The sequence below is a fragment of the Sceloporus occidentalis genome, unplaced genomic scaffold (genome assembly GCF_023333645.1).
Source record: "Sceloporus occidentalis isolate IW3139 unplaced genomic scaffold, rSceOcc1.0.p SCAF_21, whole genome shotgun sequence".
NCBI lineage: Eukaryota > Metazoa > Chordata > Lepidosauria > Squamata > Phrynosomatidae > Sceloporus > Sceloporus occidentalis.
In genome coordinates this window covers 2,415,087-2,436,157 of record NW_028317001.1, presented here as the reverse complement: position 1 = coordinate 2,436,157, position 21,071 = coordinate 2,415,087, and the positions used below count along the sequence as shown (strand labels likewise).

The 21,071-nt window shown below is 49.3% G+C and overlaps 1 protein-coding gene across 10 annotated transcripts in view; it reads left to right on the top strand.

The window, feature by feature from the left end:
- Window positions 1-21,071, top strand: part of MYO18A (myosin XVIIIA) — a 101,648-nt gene that overhangs the window by 26,412 nt on the left and 54,165 nt on the right. For 4 of the 10 annotated variants that reach the window (XM_089483959.1, XM_089483958.1, XM_089483956.1 and 1 more), the window contains exons 3-14: window positions 10,161-10,196; window positions 12,341-12,428; window positions 13,120-13,235; window positions 13,360-13,536; window positions 13,735-13,945; window positions 14,868-15,010; window positions 15,268-15,368; window positions 15,811-15,874; window positions 16,315-16,459; window positions 18,536-18,547; window positions 19,891-20,064; window positions 20,613-20,703. In XM_089483959.1, the coding sequence (XP_089340085.1) occupies window positions 10,161-10,196; window positions 12,341-12,428; window positions 13,120-13,235; window positions 13,360-13,536; window positions 13,735-13,945; window positions 14,868-15,010; window positions 15,268-15,368; window positions 15,811-15,874; window positions 16,315-16,459; window positions 18,536-18,547; window positions 19,891-20,064; window positions 20,613-20,703 (1,358 nt within the window). Of the gene's footprint in view, window positions 1-2,926; window positions 2,984-5,139; window positions 5,785-7,742; window positions 7,821-10,160; window positions 10,281-12,340; window positions 12,429-13,119; window positions 13,236-13,359; window positions 13,537-13,734; window positions 13,946-14,867; window positions 15,011-15,267; window positions 15,369-15,810; window positions 15,875-16,314; window positions 16,460-18,535; window positions 18,548-19,890; window positions 20,065-20,612; window positions 20,704-21,071 lie in introns of all 10 variants that reach the window. The other 6 variants (XM_089483952.1, XM_089483953.1, XM_089483960.1 and 3 more) reach the window with 5 other exon arrangements.

Sequence of the window (21,071 nt, the reverse complement as noted above, 5' to 3'; positions counted from 1 at the left end):
AAAAGTCAAAGGTTGGGAGAGCCAGAGGCCGAACAGAGGGAGATGTCATGGGCCTACTTTCCTCCCTGTTGGTCAGCAGCAGAGGGCAGCCGGCAAGCCATGCAATAGAGGCACCTGACGCGGAGTCAGACCCCCAGAATAATTGCTGACTAAAAGCCTTTGGCGTGAGTCGCAAAGGGTGGGCCGCAACTCTTTTGAAATAAGCCCCTTCCTTTCCTCAGACTCTTTGGGATCCTTTGTCTGCAAATAGCCCACTTGAAGCCCCGTTGCACTGGCACATTTCTTCCATGCACATCTGCTCTTCTGCAACGGCCAAGTGATCTCGGTGTTAAGCCCACGGAGGCCTTTTGTTAACTGAAGATGTTGTCCTGCCGTTCAGCGTGCCAAAGCCCATTAGCTGGAGCCAGACCGCCCTAGAGATGTGGGGATGGAGGTCCGTGAAATGAGCTTTAAAAGGAGGATTTGGGTGTCCCCGGGGATGGAAAGGAGCCAAGCCCCATCCTTTCCCCCTTGGAGCTGAGGAACCCTTCCTAATGTGTCTCGCAGCATTCTTAGCTGTGCCAGATTTTTGGCTGCTTAATGGGTTTTAATGGGTTTTGAACAGCTTTGATGCCTCTTTTTGAGGCAGACAGGTGGGACGGAGGTAATTTTAATAGTTTAGATCAGTAGCAGTGAGTTTCTTTTAACCAAAGAGTGAGCAAGAGCATCGTATTTGGTGTGCCATCCGTTGTACTTTTGGATTCTCCGTACTGGTCTGCAAAGCGCTTTGGGGCAAGTGTTCGAATAGATGGACTTGTACCTGAGTTTCCAGAGTGGTTTTGAGTTCTTATGGGAAGCTCATTGCCTCTTCAGCAGAAAAAGGGAGAGTATGGTTGCTGGACTTTTTGCAAGAACAGTTTCTCAGACTCACACCAAGTTGAGCATTGCTGCATTGTGGTTGCCTTGATTTTCCCTAGGTTTACAGGAGTGGGGTTACTATAATGGGCAGATCAATAGGAACCTTGCTATATAGGAGCCAGGGAGGATGCTGAGCAAGGTGTTAATGACAAATGACACAAGAGACTTCATGGAAGGCTGATGCAACCGAGGGGTGCAAAGGTTCAAACTATGATGGATGCGGTGTTTCAACACTGGAAGGGGAGGAGAAGTCATCGCCCAAGAAAGGGGTGTGTGGAAGTTGCTTTCCCAAGGCTGCTGACAAACTCAGCTTTATTAATTTTATGAAGCAAGTACGGCCGTGGCAAGTTTAATGCTGCTTTGGGAGTGTTTCATTTTCAGCCTCTTGGGGCTGAGAGTGTAATTGTGTGTCCCACAACACAAGTGTGATGGCTACTTCTGAATTCCCTGCCCCTACTTTCCCCCAAATGCGATTCCTTTCAGGATGCAGAGTCCTGGCCCTGCAGAATCCCTTCTGCCACCCTCTTACTTCATTCATTTGTTCTCTCTTTCTCTCTCTCTCTGTTTTCTCTCCCTTTTCTCCTCCCAGTCAGGAGGGTCTCAGGCTTCCAGCTCTGGGCAGCTGCCGCCATGGCCTTTTCGTCACGGTTTGCATTCTGGGAGCAAAAGGGAAGTCTCTTTGCTATTGTGGTTGTCAGCCTTCCCCTTTCCCCCCACCTTCATTTTCTCCTGAATTGGGCACTTTTGCATATGAGACACAAAGGCATGTTAAGGGAGGCTGGAAAACTGGGTTTTGCCTGGACCCGGCAGAGGAGGGAGCTGCTCCAGAATGCCACAGACCATGTGGGATGGGTGTCCATGGTGTTTCTGTCCTGAGTTTGGGGGGCCGGAGGTCAGTGATCAGTCCTTGGAGCCCTCCTGGCTTGAATGAAGAAGAGCAGAAGGTTGCTGAGGATAGGAGCTGGCCTCCCTTTTCCCCAAAGGACTGGGCAAACTGGCAGCCTCTCCCTCCCAGCCCTTTGCACTGTGTGTTTGGAATAACTTGCCTGGGAAATAACCTGTTTACTAACCGCATCCTTTATTAGATCCACTTCGTGGTCCTGTTAATACCACAAGCCTGGGTTTGGTCTCTGGGGGGAGTGATGGCTTAAGGCCTCAGTTCTGTTTCTTTTTTGGGAACAGGCTTCAGTGCTCTATCCTGACACGATGATTGTGTTGTCTGGAGGGAATTCATGTGTTGCTTTCAGGAACTGCAAAGTGCTCAGGTTCCCAAAAGGGTCAAGAAGGGCTCAGAAACCCAGGTTTGTGGTGGCTCCGAGTTTGTCTTTGGGCCTGACGCTCCATCCCATGTCCCCACGCATGGCTTGAGTGGCTTGGAAGCAAATGGAGCCAACGTCTTCCCAACCCCACCTGCCACAAATGTACACCTGAGACATAGTTTGCTATGATGCCACAGAAATGTCTGCTTCACAATCCAGGTTTGGGACAACAGGCCACTGCACCCTTGAACTGCCTCTTTTTGCTCAGTAGGCAGTGTGGCCTCCTATTCTGTTCCAAGGTGTCTGTCTTGTTCTGTCTCCTGTCTTAATGGACTCTGAAGTTAAGTTTCCTTAAAGGCTCTTTCTTTCTTGCCCGATCGGAATTAGGGCTGCTATGGCTTAGAGAGACGCAGCAGGCCCAAAATGTGAAATCATTGCAAGACTAAGTTTCCCTCCAGCATGGCAGTTCCTGGTCATCCTTGACTTACCCTTTCCAAAAAGGCACCTTTGAAAATGAATACTTGTTCTTGCTTGGATCCCTGTGGAATGTACTCCCCAAGTTCCCAAAGGGATGCACTTTGTTCAGATAGCTCCAGCATCTTGGGCCAGGATGCCCCAAACAGCCAAATCGCTGGCACCTGGGGCACCCTCACCCTGGAAATGTCTGTGTTCTCAATGGAATGTGTATATTGTCGTTGCTGCTGTTGTCGTTGTTTCTCTTAAGCCGCTTGGCTTTGCCTGGATGAAATGTTTGTATTTGATTCCCTCAGGTTAAGGATGAAGACAAGCCTTTAGCAGCGAAAAAAAGTGAAAAAGATGACGGGGTTGTAAGTGTCTGTAGGTCTGAGCGTGGCGTTGTCGTGGGCTAACTTCCAGGCCAGGACACATTTGTCTGCGTGAAGGAAGGATGTTTGAGCACGGAAAGGTTACACTACAACACCCAGCAAGGCGGCTTCCTTGGGAGCCTAGAATGGTCCCATCCTTGGTGCTTTTCTCTTGTCTTGAGAAGCCTTTTTAGAAAATTATTAATATTACTGCAAAGTTATTGTGACTCCTTGCCACGCATGCATGGCCCGTTCGCAGGGAAGGAGTCACAGTAAAGTGTTTTCTTTGACAGCTTGCACAATGGCGGTTGAAAGCGATCGCCTTGGGAAGAGCCCTCCCTGCAGAGGCTTTGGCCTACTTTTGGGACAAAGGACCCGGCAGGAATAAAGAGGGAGGTGTCCTCAGGCAGCCCTAAATGCTTGGACCTGGCGTCCAGCTCTCTCTTGGTCTTCCTGGTTGGCATGATATTTTATCTCTGCCCTCTCGGTCTCCTTCTTCTCGTCCTTTCCCCCATTGTTGCCCTTTCAGCCTGGGGACAATCTCTTCTTTCAAGGCTTGACAGTCAGCTTCCCAAGGTGCCCAGGTGTCATCTCCCGCTTTGTGCCAGGAGTTAATGCCCCTTCTTCTCTCCTGCAGCTAGGATGGTCTGGTGTCTACTCTCCCAAACATGTTTTTAAAACTTTTGTTCCTTTGTTATTCAGAATGTAGCCTCCCTGGGACCCTTTGCCTTGGGAGAGGATCATTAGGCTGTCTTGGTTCCATTTTTATATCCTGGACCTTAGAAAGAACGGACGTGGTTCTCAATAGTCCCTGATTTTATCCTCACAATAACCCTGTGATGTAGGTAAGGCTGAGAGAGGGGGGACTGGTTCTCAGCCAGCCCTTGGAGCATCCCAGCCCTTGGAGCATCCTAGCACGGTTTTTGATCTATGTTCCTCCCCAGTTGTACTCTTCCCATGGCCTCTCACTGGATCTCTCTAAGAGGTGGATTTTTGAGCCTTGTTATTGTTATATTCATAGAATCAAAGGGATGGAAAGGACCACAAGGGTCATATAGTCTTAACTTGCATGGGGAATAGGGAAGGGATTGACTGGGGATGAAGGATCTGGTGGGGCTCCTCTCATCCCTCTCCTGCCAGCCATCTTCCAGGGGTCTGCTTGATGCTGACCAAGTGAAGATCGGACATCTCTTTCAGCTGCTTGCCAAGCTAAGCTCAGTGCGCATGGAGGACACCAAATGCAAAGGAGTTAGAGCCTTCCAGAGTGCCTTTTCTGTTTGCTTCATGGTAAGAGGAGATGGCAACTTGGATATTACAGTTTCAGGACTGGTTGGCTGGCAAGGTTGCCCATCTCCTCTGGCCTGACCGGCCCTAGGAAGAGGACAGTGTGGGTTGGTGAACAAGAAAGAGAATGAAACAAAGACGCTCTGCCATTAACAGAACCACTTCTGGCCCTCTCTTCTCTCTCTTGTTAACCCAATCTGTCTTTATTCCAGGGAGTGGGTGTCTTTTGGGGACTACCAAGTCCCAGCATCAGCCTGCCGCTATGCCCACTAGGAGATTCTAGGACCTGTTGTCCTCCTAAGTGCTTTTTCCATGTCTTTTCTGACCAATTCCTTGCTGCTAGATCTGCCTCCCGATCTCCTACCTTATCTCAGGAGCACAAATTTGTCCTGGCCTTGTTTGCTTGTCTGTAGCCAGACTAACTCAAGAGAGTTAGTCAAGAGAGTTGCTGTGGGCGAGAGCCAAGATGCTGCCAGACCTGGGCTGGCCACTAACTCCCTTGTTATCCAAATGCATGTTATCCTTGGCATTGGCTGTGTGTGTTGTGTGTTTGGAGGGAGATGGAAGGACTGCTCTGGCCTTCCAGCAAGTGTGTGTGCGTTGTATTTGTGTCTCCAGATGGGTTCAGGTCATAGAATTACAGAATCATGGAATCATAGAGTTGGAAGAGACCTCAAGATCTTTGCCTGAATTGCATTTTTTAAATTATGTGCTGGTTTTAATTATTTGCAAACTGTTTTGAGTCCCAGTATTGGGGGGAAAGTGGGGTATAAATAATAATTTGTGTGTGTGTGTGTATATGTGTGTGGGTGTGGAGGGGGTTTAACTACACAGTCCTGCCTTCTTGTGACACCTCCACCTATCTGTGACTGTAGTTGGACCCCCCAAGCACAGGGAAAGAGGAACCCCGGAAACTGCGCAGCACAGAGCCCCCTGAGCGGCCCAGCAGAGTAAAGAGCCCAGAGCTGATGCTCAACGGAGACGTCTCTGACCAAGCCATGAATGGCACGGAGGGGTCCCAGGATGCTCAGTCGGAGGCCCCCGGAGGCGACAGCGACGGCCAGGGCCTCTCCCGCAAGAGGGTGGTGAGGGTGGTCCGGAAGGTAGTCCGGAAGGTGCTGCCAGGGGAAGAGCCCGGAGGGACCAAGTCCCCGGAGCCCGAGAAAAAGGAGGAAAAGCCTCCCTCAAAGGCCCCTTCCCCTCCAGCCAGGGTGCTTTCTCCTCCCCCGCGGCCATCCTTGGCCACCTCCTCAAAGCCGGAGCCCAAGCCAGCGGCCCCCAAGGATGACCTCTCCTTGGGGCTGAAAAGCCTGATGTCAAGAGCCAAAAGCAAGGAGCACCGGCCCCGATCCAGGCTGTCGGAGAGGAAGGAAGAGGCCAAATCCCCCGAGGGCACCAAGAGCCCACCAACGCTGGTGGATGGGAAAGCCGGAGATGCCAAAACCATTGCAGAGCCAAAGGGCCGCTCTGTGGAGCCAGCTCAGCCGACAGCGCCAAACCCAAAGGCTTCCGCAGAGAAGGTACTGGCGCATGAGGAGCGCATGAGCCCAGTGTCCCAACACAGAGAGTGGTGTGTTGTGAACATTGCTTAACTTAAGGCTTGAGAGTTGGTTCTTTTGAGTATTGAGTGTGCTGCTAATTTGGTCTTGCCAAGATGGTACCCCTCATGATGGGGAATCGTGTGGCCTTGGATGGCAAGTCCCAGCAGGTCCTAGCTGGCATAGGTAAGGGCAAGGAGTGCTGGGAATTGCAGTCCAACAACATCTGGCAGGCTGCATGATCCCCACCCCATTCTCTCCACCCAAGTTAATACCAGGGTCTGCCATTTTGTCTTTGCCAGAGCAGTTCCAGCAGGTAAGGTGTATTCCGGATTGCCTGCTTTGCCAGGAATGATACTTCTGAGGCCTTGCAAAACAATTAGGAGAATTCTAGGCTTCCTTAGGAAATAAAAAAAGAATAGGCCAGTAGCCACGACACTGAGCTTGACATTAAGGCGGAAGTGACAAAAGTTGCAACTCTCCCACTGAGGGACAGTTATGTCTCATATTAGCAAGTTGGACAAATTCGTTTGACAACCTAAGGCAGAAAATCTTCCAAGTGCCTCTCTCCACCTGTGGAGGTTAAACTCCAAGAAAGATAACCCAAAGAACTGATAGTTTTCTCCCCTTTTGTGACACTTGAAGTCTGCTGCCTGAAGCAGCTGAGTCCAGCCCTGCAGCCTTAGGTTGGGGCAAATATGTTCTTTTCCATGAGCATCCAAAGCAGATTAGATTGTACTGAAATGTACGCTTTCCATAGTTCATTCACGTTCCAGAATTGGATTTGCGTAGTCTTTCCCCTCCTCAAAGTTGTAAGTTGTGATGTGTTTCATTTTAACCCCATGATGCCAGAGTAGAGAAGCTCCTTGGCTGGAGAACTGGTACTGACTTTCTTTGGAGACGTGGAGACCTCAAGTACTGCATTTCCTCACCTTCTTTTGTCTTATAGTGCAACACCCCTCCTATATAATTTTGTCACATTGCCTGCAAGCTCCAAGTGATGGAGGGATCTAAAGGCACTGGATTTGCTTTTGCTGAAAAGCTGGAAAGGACTAACTCTGTTGTGGCGTGAAATGCTTGATTAACAAGGGGGGAATACAGATAGAAACGTGGTGAGAATATACAAACCTTTTGCCTTTCCATCTGAAATGACAGTCAGGTAGTTGTGGTGCAATGTGCCTTGAAGTCAAATCTGACTTTTGGTGACACACTTCTAAGGTCCACATTTCTTCACATGAGATTTGTCTTCCTCAGAGGTTGGGAATGTGCAACCTACCCAAAGTCACCCAGTGGGTGAGCAAAGATTTGAACCCTGGTCTCCTAGAGTCCAAAACTTTAATCTGCTAGATTATGCTGACTCTTAAAATTAGTTCATAGGAGGTTTGCCATTGCCCTCCTCTGGGATTGAGAAAGCGTGACTCACCCGAGGGTGACCCAGGGGAGCAGAAATTCGAACCCTGATCTTCCAGCGTCCCAGTTCAACACAGTCCAGCACCAAACCTCTACACTGCACTGGCAAACCAGACGGTCCAGACAAATTAAAAGCTGGTCACTGCTGCTGTTCCTCCCCTCTTTGCTTATTGTTAAAAGCACGAGGCGGATCAATATTTCCATATTTACCTATCAGTTAATCTTTTAGAAAGGGAATCTTTCCCCTTATAGTGGTGCAAAACTATCCCAGGGATTGTGGATTATAGGGAAGGGGGTCTTCTTGATGGAAATTTAAGGAATTGTTCCTCCACCTTTAATGCACCCCAGAAGGCAACCAGAATAGTCTCAAGGTCTCCAAACACATTGCACCTTTCTTCACCTTAACTTCTCCATGGGTCCCAGGAGCATATGCATGTTCTGGTTTTTGTGTGTGGGAGAGTGTGTGCATGCGTTATTGGGTTTTTAAAAACATGACCATCCTGATCTCTGTCGTCCCGGCTCTTGCAAAGGAGAAGGCCCAGCCTGCAAAGCCACCGGAGAAGCCGCCTCGGTCTTCCTTGGCCACTGAAGAGGGACCTACCCAACAGGTGTGTCTTCAGCTGCAAGGGCTGGTTTGGGTGTGGAGCAAGAAGGCTGCACTTGGTCTTGTGGCCACGTTTCGGCCAAAGCCTGTGACATCCTAGAAAGTACCTGGAAGGCGTGTTTGTGTAACTGAGGTGTAGTTCTTCAGTGCCTCTGGTGACCTTAGAAGGTTGCAGATGTTTGCTCCTGTTCCATGTATGAGGAATGACAATGGATGCATCCCCTCTTCTGTCTTTTTCTCCCCCAAAAGCTGCTCTTGAGTGAGCTGCAATGTATATAAGGTGGAGGGATCTTTGGTGGTGGTGCAATTCTGCTTGGTATCCTTGCTGTTCAGCCATACCCAGAGCAGGGTTGACTAGAAATGAAAATCCTTCATGTTGCCCCGAGGGGAGATTTCTCCCCTTGAAACGCTCTGCCGAAGGTTATGTCTCGACAGCCCTAGCCAGAGGGGAAAGGTTTTCCATTCTGCATTCTGCAAAATGTAAGCCTCTGTCATGGAGTCTCCCTTATCCAAAATGCTTGGGACCAGAAGTATTTTGGATTTATTTTCTCCCCCAGATTTTGGAATATTTGGATACACATAATGGGATATCTTGGAGAGGGACCCAGTTTTAAACATGAAACTCATTTATGAGTTGTATACACCACATAAACATACCCTGAAGGTTATTTTATACATCACATTTTAAATAATGTTGTGCATGACACCAATTTTGTATAGACTTGAACCATCAGAGAGCAAAGATGTCACCATCTCAGCCACCCATGCAGACAGTTGCAGACTTGGGAGCATTTTGGATGTCTGAATTCCAGATAAGGGAGACTCAACTTGTCTTTAGTTATGAATTGAAGTATTTATATCCTTCCCTGAATCCAAGGGTCTTAGGGCAGCCTCCTATGAAATCGATTTATAGGACAGCAAATCACAGTAACAACTGTTTTAAAATGCTGAAAAGGTACGAAATCGTTTATCATTTAAAACCAGGTAAAACTGAGCTTGCCTCTTCACAAAGACGATGCTAATAATAACTTTGCACTTATATCCCTCACTGTGAGCATTTGGAGCATCTCGCGCACGTTGTCTTGGCAATCTTGCCAACAGCCTACGGAGGAAGGCCAATATTGTCGCTCTCCCATGGCACATAGGAAAGCCACCCCCTGATTTTCTTGCTTCGAGATGGGTTGGATCTGCTCCAAATTCCTGTTGCGACTTAAAAGAGCCATAGGTTCTGATTGTGAACGCTCACTCTGAATTTTGTGCACTTTGGAAAAGGAGAAGGTTTTCTGGAGATGAAGCAAATTGCTCAAACCTTTTGCAAACTCCCAATTTCCCAATTGCGCACGTATTTCCCAAACGTCCATCGCTTTCTTTTCCTTGAGGAATCCAGGGAAAGTGAGGAGCCAGAGGAGACCGCAGCTTTGGCTCGTGGTGCTTAGGTCGACGGAAAGTGGTGGAAATATTTTGTGCCTTGCAACGACATTTCAGATTACCCGCTTTAACTCCTAAACATGTTGATGGTGCAGCAATTTCATTGAGAATGCAATTCGATGCCAAAGTGGCTCCAAGCTTCCAAAGCTGGTAACCTTGATTTAAGACCACTTCAAACCTTGTTTGAAAAGATTGCTACTTTATAGTTATGATTCTAACCTCCCAAATAATGTCGTTTCCCCATCCCTTTGGCTTTTAAAACTCTTTTCATCCTGAGTGCCACAGGACTACAGGTTGTTCCTCTTTTAAATCCGACTCTTGGGTGTATCTAGATGGGCTGAATTAGCCTCTGATGGCTCCCGGGGTCTCCCTTTCCTCCCTCTTTCTCTCCTAGAGCAAAGCTTGCCAACTTATGCTTTCCAAAAATCCAGCCTGTGGAAAATGGAGGTAGTTGTTACCTGGCTAGGGCTCTTCGACCATCTTTGGTCAGGGCAGCTTGGAAGTTGTCTTGGCATGGGAGTTGTATTGGATTTAGAGGCCTTCCGGTGCTGTGTAGTTTTTGCTGGTCAGACCAGTAAACAGATGGGCCTTTGGTAAGACAGCTCCACTCGGGTGCCCACTTCTGCCGCAATACTTTGGTGCCCACGGTAAAGCATTGGGTATGGGAAAGTATGCTTGGTGGGTCCCTACATCTCCAGAGGGAACACATTTAGGGAGAAGCCAGTCTAGAGGTTGCAGAAGATATGGCTGAATTTTGCTCTCTCCCTGCTGTTTCTCTTCCCTCACAGGTGTGTGCCTTTCTCTGTGTGTGTGTGTGTGTGTGTGTGTGTGTGTGTGTAATACACACAGCCCTTTGTTGCCTCTCTCTCATCTTCGCTGCTCACCTCTCTCTCTTTCTTTCTTCTCGCTGCCTCAGCCGGAGCCTGCCACCCCTGCGGCTGCCCTGAGCCAGGTACTGTACCCAAGCGTGCCGGATCTCCCTGCGTCTCCCGTCTGCCTCTGGGCTGGTGTTTGTGCTCGTGCCGCGTGCTGGAGTGTAAGGCTTTCTTCCCCTTTGGTGTCCAGAGGCCTTGTCCTCCCTTTCCCATCTCGCTTCAGACTCTGCTGGAGGGACGGAGAGGGGAGGGTGAAGCAGGCATTTCCATTTCATGTCCCTAAGCTATTTCTTGGCCTTGCCAAATATGGCTGAGGAAAGCACCCAAAAGCCAGGGGGAGATGGGGGTCCCAGGCAGAAAGACAGCATCATCCTGGCTTGTGGGGAGGAAGCATTCCCCCTTGCTGCCCCTTGAGATTTGGGAAGCAAAATCCCCAAATTGACTACTGTCACTATTTATTGTTTGTGCGCAGTGCCAAAGTCCCCGTGGTGTACTTTATGGAGTGACGGGTGTAAAGGGAGGGTGCTCTGGCCAATGGCAGTTGTCATCCAAAATACCTGGAGACCAGAAGTGCCACACTTTGATATAAATATGGGTCTTTTGTCACTTACAAACTTTTTTTTCAACAGGAGGGAATACATTGAAGGGTGAGGCTGGGAGAGGAAAGAACTGGAAGGACTTAGGTCTGTTTTTAGGGGATGAGGTCAAGTGAGCCATCTGATGGAAGGAAGGAAGGGTGTGAAGGACATGGAGACATCATGCTGCGTGTTTACCATCAGTGTCCATAGAGTTTCCATTATATTTTTGAACTGGGCCGATTGCCATGGCTGACCTGAGCTACATCTCAGGAACCTTTGCCCTGTTTTGACATTTCAAAGGTTATAAAGGTTTGCAACCTTTGATCCCTTTGGGAGCACCGATGCAAGGACTTCACAGCAAGCCCAGACGGGTGTTGCTTTTGCTGCCCAGGAGATCCTCTGATCTTTGTGTACACTGTGCCTTCATTCCTCATCTCTCACAATGAGCCTCTGCCATAAATATTGAGCTTCCTAGATTTAGGAAGGAGAGCCAATGCATTCTTTACATGGCAGAGATGATGCAGCCCTCTTGGTTCCTCCTCCACCTTGGCCTAAGAGAGAGATGTAATGTGGCCCCCTGTGACTTCTCTGGCTCTCGCAGGGTCATCTGTATGATACCTTTGCATTGGCTTCTGATGTCCCTCAGCTGCAGGTTTGGCTACTCTGGTTGTTGCTTGTCTGTGGCTTGTGGCTTTGGGTTTGGGGAGTGGAGGGTGGGATGGCATGTGGGCTGTGCACATTCAGTTGGGATGTGTGTACATATGTACATTTGTGCTCTTACATGAGGGTTTTTAAATTTAAACAAGATAATGCTCGGTAATAGGACTCTGGATGAAGGTGCATGTATGTGTGGGATTTTAGACAGGATTACTTACCATACCTTCCTTCTCCTTGCCATGGAGCTGGTGATGGCTCTGGACAAAGCTGGCCTGTATGTAGATTTGGGAGGGCAGAACCTGTATCATGAGAGTCCTTGAGATTTCCAGTTCAAAGAGAATCTCTGATCTGCTCCCCTCCTTTAAGCTTCCGCCTCTATCATCCCCAATTAGCATGGCCACTGGCACACCAGGGCTCAGACTATTTGGGGGATGGCAGGGGTTATAGCTGAGCACTGGCTGCCACAAGGCTGGACAGTGCTTGGTTGAGGCCAAAGGCAGTTCGCATGCTCTGCCCACTCACTATCTTTCTCCTAGACCCATTTGCCATTTGCATCGCTGCACAGATTTCCCAGAGCTCTGGCGATGTGGGGAAGCAGACCTGCATGCCACCTGCTCATCTCTTTGCTTGTGGGGTTTCTTCATTCTCTTTTGGGAAGGGGCAGGAGCTGCCACCCATTCACCCATCTACCCCATAAAGCTGAACCCCAGCTGGCCTGGACCAGTCAAGTGACCTCTCAAAGAGAGGAAGGGTCTTGGTGCAAATTCAAGGCACTCTCTCCTCCACATATGTGCGTGAGACATTGCTGAGGAACTGGGGCATCTGTTCCTCCCTGGGGAAACCATCTTGCCCCCAAAGACATGGGAGTCGAGGCAGAGTAAGGGCCAAATTCTTCCTATTAGAATGATGCTGTTAACGTCAGGGGTGGTCTCAGTGACATGTCCATTTCTTCTTCTCTCCCGCATCCCCCCGAACACACACGGCAGGCCAAGACGGAGGAACAAATAGCCGCAGAAGAGGCCTGGTATGAGACGGACAAGGTGTGGCTGGTCCACAAAGAGGGCTTTTCCTTAGGTACGTAATTGGGGGCCTGGGTCACAGGTGGGGTGGTCATTCTCTTATGGGTGGGGGAGACCACTTTGGATCATTGTACAGAAAGGCTTCCTTTTTTATGGGCATTGTTTTTGTTATTGCAATGTTGTTAGCCCACCCTGCATCAGTGGAGCTGTGGGTGACCAATATTCAAACCACTACATTATGCTGCCCCATAGGAACTCATAAAGAGAAATGTTCTATCTTTATTATTGGAAGTGATATGTAGCCCTCTTGACCTAGTGTACTTTGATGGCTGTAACCCCACCGTTGTCTCTCAGTTAAACCATCTCAGGTACCTGCAAAGGAGAGTTTGGGGGGGGGATATACTTCTACCCAACTTGGGGCTTGTCCATCATTTAAAGTCCACGTTTGGTTTGTTGAGATGCCATGCTTGAGAGTGTTTTAGTAGTGTATTCCTACAATATGGGTTGGAATAAATGATCATTGAGATCTCTTCCAACTCTTGGATTCTGTGCCACCTGTATGTATTTTTCTCCCCCAATAAAATTGAATTAGAAATAGTTTCAAATCCCAACTTCAACACACCCATTTTGTGTGTGGCTGGGCCGCTAGGTGGCAGCATCGCTTTGGCTCTGAACTTGTGTGTGTTCAGCTCCGTATCTTTTGCACAACTGAAATGTGTGCCACTGGTCCTCTTCCTTCCCCACAGCAAGCCAGTTGAAGGCAGATGCTTCTGCCCCTGGCCTTCTACCTGAGGGGAAGGTCAAGGTGAAACTGGACTATGATGGAGCTGTGCTGGAGGTGGACGAAGATGACGTGGAGAAGGTAGGAGTCGGGCAACGCCAGCTGCTTCTCAGCAGGGAGGCTGGTTTTGTTCCTGGTTCTTTCTAAGCTGATCCCTCCCTTTTCTTTCTCCCTCTCTTTCTCTTTCTCTCTCTCCCTCCACCAGGCCAATCCTCCATCCTGTGACCGTGTGGAGGACTTGGCCAGCCTGGTCTACCTCAATGAGTCTAGCGTCTTGCACACGCTACGCCAGCGTTACGGCGGGAACCTCATCCACACCTACGCCGGCCCCAACATGGTCGTCATTAACCCTCTCAGCTCTCCATCAATGTACTCTGAGAAGGTCAGTGTTAACAACTGTGGCAAGGGAGTGAAGGTGGAGATAGCCTAGGAGGGCCTCAGTTCTACTCCCCCAACCCCTCAAAAAATCCAGATGAGGAGTGGGGAAGCTCTCCCTTTCCTGCTGCTTTTGTCCTTAATGCCCAGTCCTTCTTTCATTGGGTTTCTCTCTTGCTAATGCTAATGCTGCCGCGTCCCCCAGGTGATGCACATGTTCAAGGGCTGCCGCAAGGAGGACACCTCTCCCCACATCTATGCTGTGGCCCAAGCCGCCTACCGGAATATGTTGATGAGCCGCCAGGACCAGTCCATTGTCCTGCTGGGCAGCAGCAGCAGTGGCAAGACCACCAACTGCCAGCATTTGGTCCAGTACCTGGCCACTGTCGCCGGCAGCTCCGGGAAGGTCTTCTCAGGTAGGTAGGCGCATGCCAGCAGCCTGGCACCATCAAGACCTTCCTCTTGTGCTCCCCACCTTTGTCAAAATACCCTACAGGGAGGGCTGCATCTGCACTACAGAATTAATCCGGTTTAATACCGCTTTAACCACAATGGCTGAAGGCTATGAAATTCTGGGGTGGTATTGTGAGATACTTAGCTTTCTCTGCTGGAGAGCTCTGGTTCCTCAGCACACTACAAATCACAGGATTCAACAGCACAGAGCCATAACAGTTAAAAGTAGTGTCAAACTGAATTAATTAATTAATTAATTCTCAATGCTTATGCAACTGAGGTGGCACAGCCCTGAAAACCATGAACTTTTCTGGTGAAGAGCAGACCCTTGAGCAGCTGGCATTATGAGGAAAGTGGGTACTAGTCAGTGCACCCAGGCTCCCCAGGTCCCTTCACACCCATCTCAAGCACACTTTGAAGCCACTTCAAGTGCCGTGCCACTTGCTTTCCTTTCATGGAACCCTGGCTGTGTTTGGGTTTTGGGGTTTTCTGGAATCCAGACACAACTCCAGCCTCCTTCCTCGCCTGTCTCTTCAGCCTTCACCAGCCACCGTCCTTTCTTTCTTCCCAGCTGATGGCTCAGTCTGGATTTGACCATATACCTTTGTGGGATTTGTCCCAGCGGATTCTGTTGCTCATAGAGATGCTCACTGCCCAGCTATTTTGCACTCTGAACATCCTTCACTCAGATTTGAAAACTTTGCATGTCACAGTTCAGGCAGAGCTGTGTGGGAGAAAGAGCCTAGGATTGAGTTTTGGGTCGCAGATGCTGAGTGTCCCACCTGCTCTGCAGGGCATTTTTCTGTGTTAGTGTGTCTGAACACATGCGGGCCTGCACCACTCACTCTGTCCCTCGCATGCCTTTCCTTGCTTGTGCCTTGGCAGTGGAGAAATGGCAAGCCCTCTATACCGTCTTGGAAGCCTTTGGCAACAGTGGCACCACTCTGAATGCCAATGCCACCCGCTTCTCCCAGATCATCTCGCTGGACTTTGATCAGGCCGGACAGGTGGCATCTGCCTCTGTACAGGTGAGGACCATAGATGTGTATGGGTTGTGTGGGTTGGAAATGACTTGAAGGACAACAACAACAACAACAAATCAACTGTGCGCATTCCTGGAGAAGTTTGATCTGTCCATGATAGCATATAACCTAAGATATATAGAACGCCATCATAACATGATGAAAAGAGACACAGAAAGAAGTTTGGTCCCTATCTGTATAGTCTGTGTCAAGTGTCCACTTGGTATCTGTACTAAGTATCTCTCTTTCGTTGCATTCCTCAGACAATGCTGCTGGAGAAATTCAGAGTTGCCAGGCGTCCTACAAATGAGGCTACCTTCAACGTCTTCTACTACCTGCTGGCCTGTCCAGACAGTGCCCTCCGGTAAGGGGCCTTGTGGAGGCTTCCTGGCTTGAGGTTCTCAAAATGTTGACTGGGGCAGAAAAAAGGTGGTGGGGCAGGTGGTAGGTTTGCTCTCCTTTTGGGTCTGCTGTGCCAGAACTGGCCTGAGAGTCCCATCCTGTGGTGAGGGGAGACCTGAGTTCAAGATGTCGCTTTATATATTTCCTGTGAAGTGCTGAGAGTGCCTCTGAGCACAAGAGTGAAGAACAACTCCTTTCATCAAGTGTTCCTACAAGCCAGTCTCCCAGAAGATGGAGCCATTTAATAACCCAGTTCAGTGTGTGTGTTTGTGTTTTAGCCTCTGGCTTGGTTTGGTCTAAAGGCACGTATCCCAACATGGAACCCAAAGAGCCAAGTAGGTCTTTCCATAGCAGTCCCCACTCTCTGACTCCTCTTTTTCCTCTCCTTTTTTTCTGCTTCCCAGGACGGAGCTCCATTTCAACCACTTGGCCGAAAAGAACGTCTTTGGGATTGCCCCTCTTTCCAAGGTAACCCATGAAGGGCTGGGGAACAAATTACACATTTGAAAAATAAAACACTTCCCAGTCAACCCAGACTGGGGTACAGTACAAGACCTCCCTTCAGCTGGCTCTGGGAAATAAAAGACTCCTGGTACCAAGGAATGCAGAGAAGGAAGGGAAGGCTCTGCTGTCATTCCTAAGGAGCAGACTTTGTGCTGCTTTTCAATTGTGCAGAGCTTACCTGGCTTTTCACTTCAATTGTGTGTGTGTGTCTGTGTGGGGAGGGTAAGGATGGGTGTGCGTATGTGGGCCCTTTTAACCTCTGTGCCAGCCATGCTGAGAGAGAGTTCATCCCTCTTGGCCCTCCGCAGGTGGTGTTTATTGAGCGACGATAAAAAGTCATTCTGTTTTTTTAAAAACCAGGCCAAATGGTCATATTCTTTATTTCCTTTCCCTTTTATCTGCAGCCGGAAGAGAAGCAGAAGGCAGGGCAGCAGTTCAGCAAGCTCCAGGCGGCCATGAAAGTGATGGGCATCTCCAGCGAGGAGCAGAAGGCTTTCTGGCTCATCCTGGGGGCCATTTATCACTTGGGGGCAGCTGGAGCCACCAAAGGTAATGAGCAGAGCTGATTTAGTGCTCTGCCAGAGCGGCTTCTCTCTCTCTCTCTCTCTCTCTCTCTCTCTCTATATATATATATATATATATACACACACATATTCATATATATATATATATATATATGGGGCGGTAAGGGCTTAGCTTTGTAAGGTGGGGCAGCTTCAGATGGTGCATGGAGGGATGACCTCCCCCCCAAATTTAAAAGACCTTTCCCTAAGGCCAGTTCCCAAGTCAGTTTGGCTATGCTGCCTGCTGGTCTTCCTTCTCTACGCATCCCTGGATGTTTAATCAGATTTTGTGATATTTATTCCAGCTGCTGTAGTTGGGGCTGTTGGAAATTGCAGTCCAGCAACACCTTCAGGGCTATAAGTTGTCCTCTGTCCTCGCTCTGGAGTTACACCTCCAGGCCCCTCAGTTCCCTAGTAGAATTGGAAGCTTCAAGGAGATTATTTGTGCGAGAGAAGATGGGCAGAGGGTTGTGTGTGTGGGAGAAAGACTGTGAGAGAGTTATATAGGTAATATGTTCTGTATTATCTGTAAGCCAGCAGCATGGAGTGCTTTGGGTGTTAGGTTTCTGGGAGGCCAGGGTTTGAGTCCCTGCTCAGCCATGGAAACCCACTGGGGGACCTTGGGCAAGTTACACTCTCTCATCCTCAGAAGAAGGCAAGTAGGAAATCTCTGGCCAAGAAAACCCTAGAATAAGGTCACCATAAGTCAGCATTGACTTGGAAGCAGAAGCCAATGTGGTTTGGTGGTTTGAGTGTTGGACTAGGACTTCAGGAGACCAAGGCTCAAATCCCTCTTGGCCATGGAAATCCACTTGGACAAGTCACAGCCGTTCAGCCTAAGAAAACTGCAAGGATAAACGCCTTGTGAATCTTTCCAAAGAACCCCATGTGTGGACTTGGAAGCATAGAACAACAATATATTGTCTGTTACCGTGTCGGTTGCATGCTGGTATATACTCTACACCTATAGACTTTGGACCTGTACCATAGACATAGGCACAGGTTCTGGCATTTATGTGCTGCTTTTCCGCTGTTCAGTGGTGCCCAAAGAGGCCTGATGCCAATAAAATACAAATCAGCCAGTGCACTAATGAGATGGCATAACATCCATCATAAAGCAACATAAACAGAGGGGCTATATAAATAAAACTAAAGAGGAAATTGGTAAACATTTAAGAAACTCGTTTCCCTCCGTTTCGTCTTCCTATCCCATAGGGCTCCAAGTGAGTTGGGCAACCGAACCGGTGTGGGGTATGGGGTGTGGGTCTCCAGGGCAGGGGGGCTTGGTTGTGGGGGCTACCTTAGCTTCGGTGGGAGCCTGGACTCCTGGATTCACAGTGTGATTGCCAACTTCCATGCCAGCTGATGGCACCCTGGCTCAGTGCCCAGTTCACTCCTCCTCTTCCTCCTCGGAGCTTCAGGTGGGCCAGATACAGTGCCTGCAGTCTGACTGTGTTGCTGCCAGAAGAGGGCAGCCCAGCCCCAGCCTTCAGGGCTCCTAGGGCTGCTGTGGAGGGGAGTTGTGTGGGACTGCAGTGTGGGTGACAATTTGTTCTGTGGGGGGAGGGATTCTGGGAGCTCTCATCTACAAAAGAAATTCTCCCACCTCTCTGCCTGTGACACATTACAACTTGTGGTGATTCCTCAGCAGTGCCTAGATCTCTGCTTTTTAGGAAGGCGGAAAGAAGCCATGCCCAAATGCTTTCCTTGCCTCTTTGTTTGCAGCTATAAACCTCAGCTCAGCCTTTGATGCCGGCTGTGAATCTTGCTACCTCTCCCCCCACCCACTTCCCCAGTTCCACCTCCATTGAAACCTGCCGGGGAAACTCCAGTCCATATTCCACCTGTCCCATTTGTGGACATCTTTGGCAAAAAACTCTCCCGTTGCCCCAATTTCCAGTGTGTTGACTTGTCTTGTGTGTGTTGTATGTGTGTGAGGGGGTGCTCTTGTGCCACCCTCCCCTCAAATGTCTGTGCAGGAAGCTTTTGATGTGTCTGGGCTGCATTCTAACTCCCTCTTTTTTGTGTTTGCATGGTGCATGCTGTTCCTTTTGCAATGCAGACGGCGATGAAGGTATGGCTCCCTCTCTCCTCCTTAAACAAAATCCCCTTCTTTTCTTTCTTTCTGTCCTCTCCCCCATCTTGCCCAACGTCTTCACAGTCATGTTCCTTGCATTCATGTGCGCACCAGGTAGTAATTCTGTTCCCATTTGTAGTATTCCTGCTGTGTGCTGCCTTTAGGGGTAGAGGTGGTCAATGGGGTGTTGCATGGAGTCCTGTTTCTTGAGCTCACCCTGCCCTTTGACTACAAGAGAGGCAGACACATAGAAGACTGTTATCTGGGTCCTCCAAAACATGACATCAGCAATGATGGAACAATTTAGAAGTGTCCTAGGATTTGAGTAAGGGGTCTTTCTCAGACTTTCCTGGCAGCTGGGTGGACCTCAAAACTTGCTGGCCAAGATGTTGCTTTCTCAAAGAATGATGATCCTTCTGGGCAGAGAAGGGCATTGTAAGGCTGTCATCCAGATGTTAAAACCAGGAGTCCCATGGGGAGACCTTCTGAACTCTTCTTCTGAAAGCCCACCTCCTGTTCCTCCTCACCAGGTCTTCCTTATGAGTGGCTTACCAGAATCGGTGTGGGGAAAGTGATGGATACTGACCTCCCCTCTTTGCTACTGGCATGTGGTTGAGGTGGTGTGTGCCCCACATACAAAAGGATTTGCAGAGGAAAGGGGGATGCCACCCTATTGTGGGTCGGAGCATCCCAATGGAAACGGTCACCCTGCTGTAACGGAGCCGAATCATACCTCCGCTGCTTCAAATCCACTTGTCTTTTTGTTCTTTGGCATCCCTGCAGGCTCTTCCCCCCCTCCTTCCCCAGCCGTCTTCTGGAACCGCCGAGGGAGGGTTGCCTTTTCTCCCCCAGCCCCTTCCTTTGCAATGGCTCATTGCCCTGATTAGCCTGGCAGAGGCACTAAGCTGTTGACCTCCAATCTTCTCTCATCAGATTCCTTAAATACATTTTCATTATGTCTCCCTGCCACCTCCTGCCCTCCCTCCTTCTCTCTCACCCTCCCCCCTTTATTTCTGCATATTGTGAAAAATGACAAGGCCAGGCGGCAGCGGGGGACCTGCCAGCCACCAAGACCTGAGAAAGCACAGTCTTTTGCCTAATGGATTTTCCCTTCCTCCTGCTGTCCATTGGGAAGGGGGATCTTTGCCACCCCATTCCATCTCATCTGGGGCCTTCAGGGGATGGGGAGTGGGGTGGCTCCCCCTTGACAAAGGAGGGATGAATATAGCTGTGCCTCTCCATGGAGAAGAATTTGTCTCCTGTCCTGAAATGGCTGCTTCTCCCCGTCTTGGATTGGCAGTGCCACAGCCGTAATGTGTCTCTCTGTCTCCTCTTTGCAGCCGGGAGGAAGCAATTCGCTCGCCACGAATGGGCTCAGAAGGCAGCCTATTTGCTGGGATGCACCTTGGAAGAGCTCTCCTCCTCCATCTTCAAGCATCAGCCCAAAGGGACCCTACAGAGGTCCACCTCATTCCGCCAAGGACCAGAGGAAGCAGCGTTGGCAGATGGCTCAGGTGTGGGACAGGAACCCTCTTGGGGACGGATAGCCCTTGTGTCCCTCCCCTTGGAAAAAAATCCTTATGCTAAGATCCCTGTTCAGGGATACAGAACAATACAGTGTCCCATGTTACAGTGCTTCTCATGCTATTTGAGGGAGGGGGGAGCTGTCAATTATTTTTTCCCCAATGTGACAGGAACCAGCATTAAATTTAAATTCAAAATTGTGCCTATTGGCCACAACAGTTTATTTTGATGTTCCTGGAAACTCGCCAGGGACTGGCAGCCACTGGCTCAGGAACTGGCACAGGTCCAGTGACCACCATTTTGGAGCAGCACTGCTGCTGTTGTTGTTAAATGCCATCAGATCAATGTCAACTTATGTGTAATGCTTTGAGACCAAGGTTCAATTCTACACTCAGCCATGAAACTCTCTGCACCTAGAACTCCCCAGAAAAATGTCCTGGGCTCTTTTGAGTTCTGTTTCACTTCTTCCAAAAAAGGACTGTTGAGTGTTGTTTTGCATCCTTATTGACTGTTCCTCTCTCTGTCCTTCATCCTCCAGGTCCAAAGGCATCTGCCTTGGAGTGCTTAGAGGCCCTGGCCTCTGGCTTGTACTCGGAGCTCTTCACGCTGCTCATCTCCCTCCTCAACAGGTAGGAAGAAAGCACCGCTGCTGTGCCCTTCCTTCCACTTATGCTGCCTCCACACTGCAGAAATAATCTGGTTTGACACCGCTTCTATTGCAGTTTGGAATTCTAGGAACTGCAGTTTGTATTTGTAATAAACTGCAGCTCCCAGAATGATTTCTGCACTGTGCAGAAAGTGCATTTTCTGCAAACTGGATTATTTCTGCAATGTGGATGCATCCTTAGGAGCTTACCTCCTCTCTGCTCTCCCTCCTGCAAATATTAACAGACTTCCATCCGCTTGCTGAACCTTCCCAGACCCCCAGAGCATTAGCTGAGCTAATGATGGGAAAAGCTTTTGACACCAAAGAGACCTAGCTGGTTCCTGCTGTGCA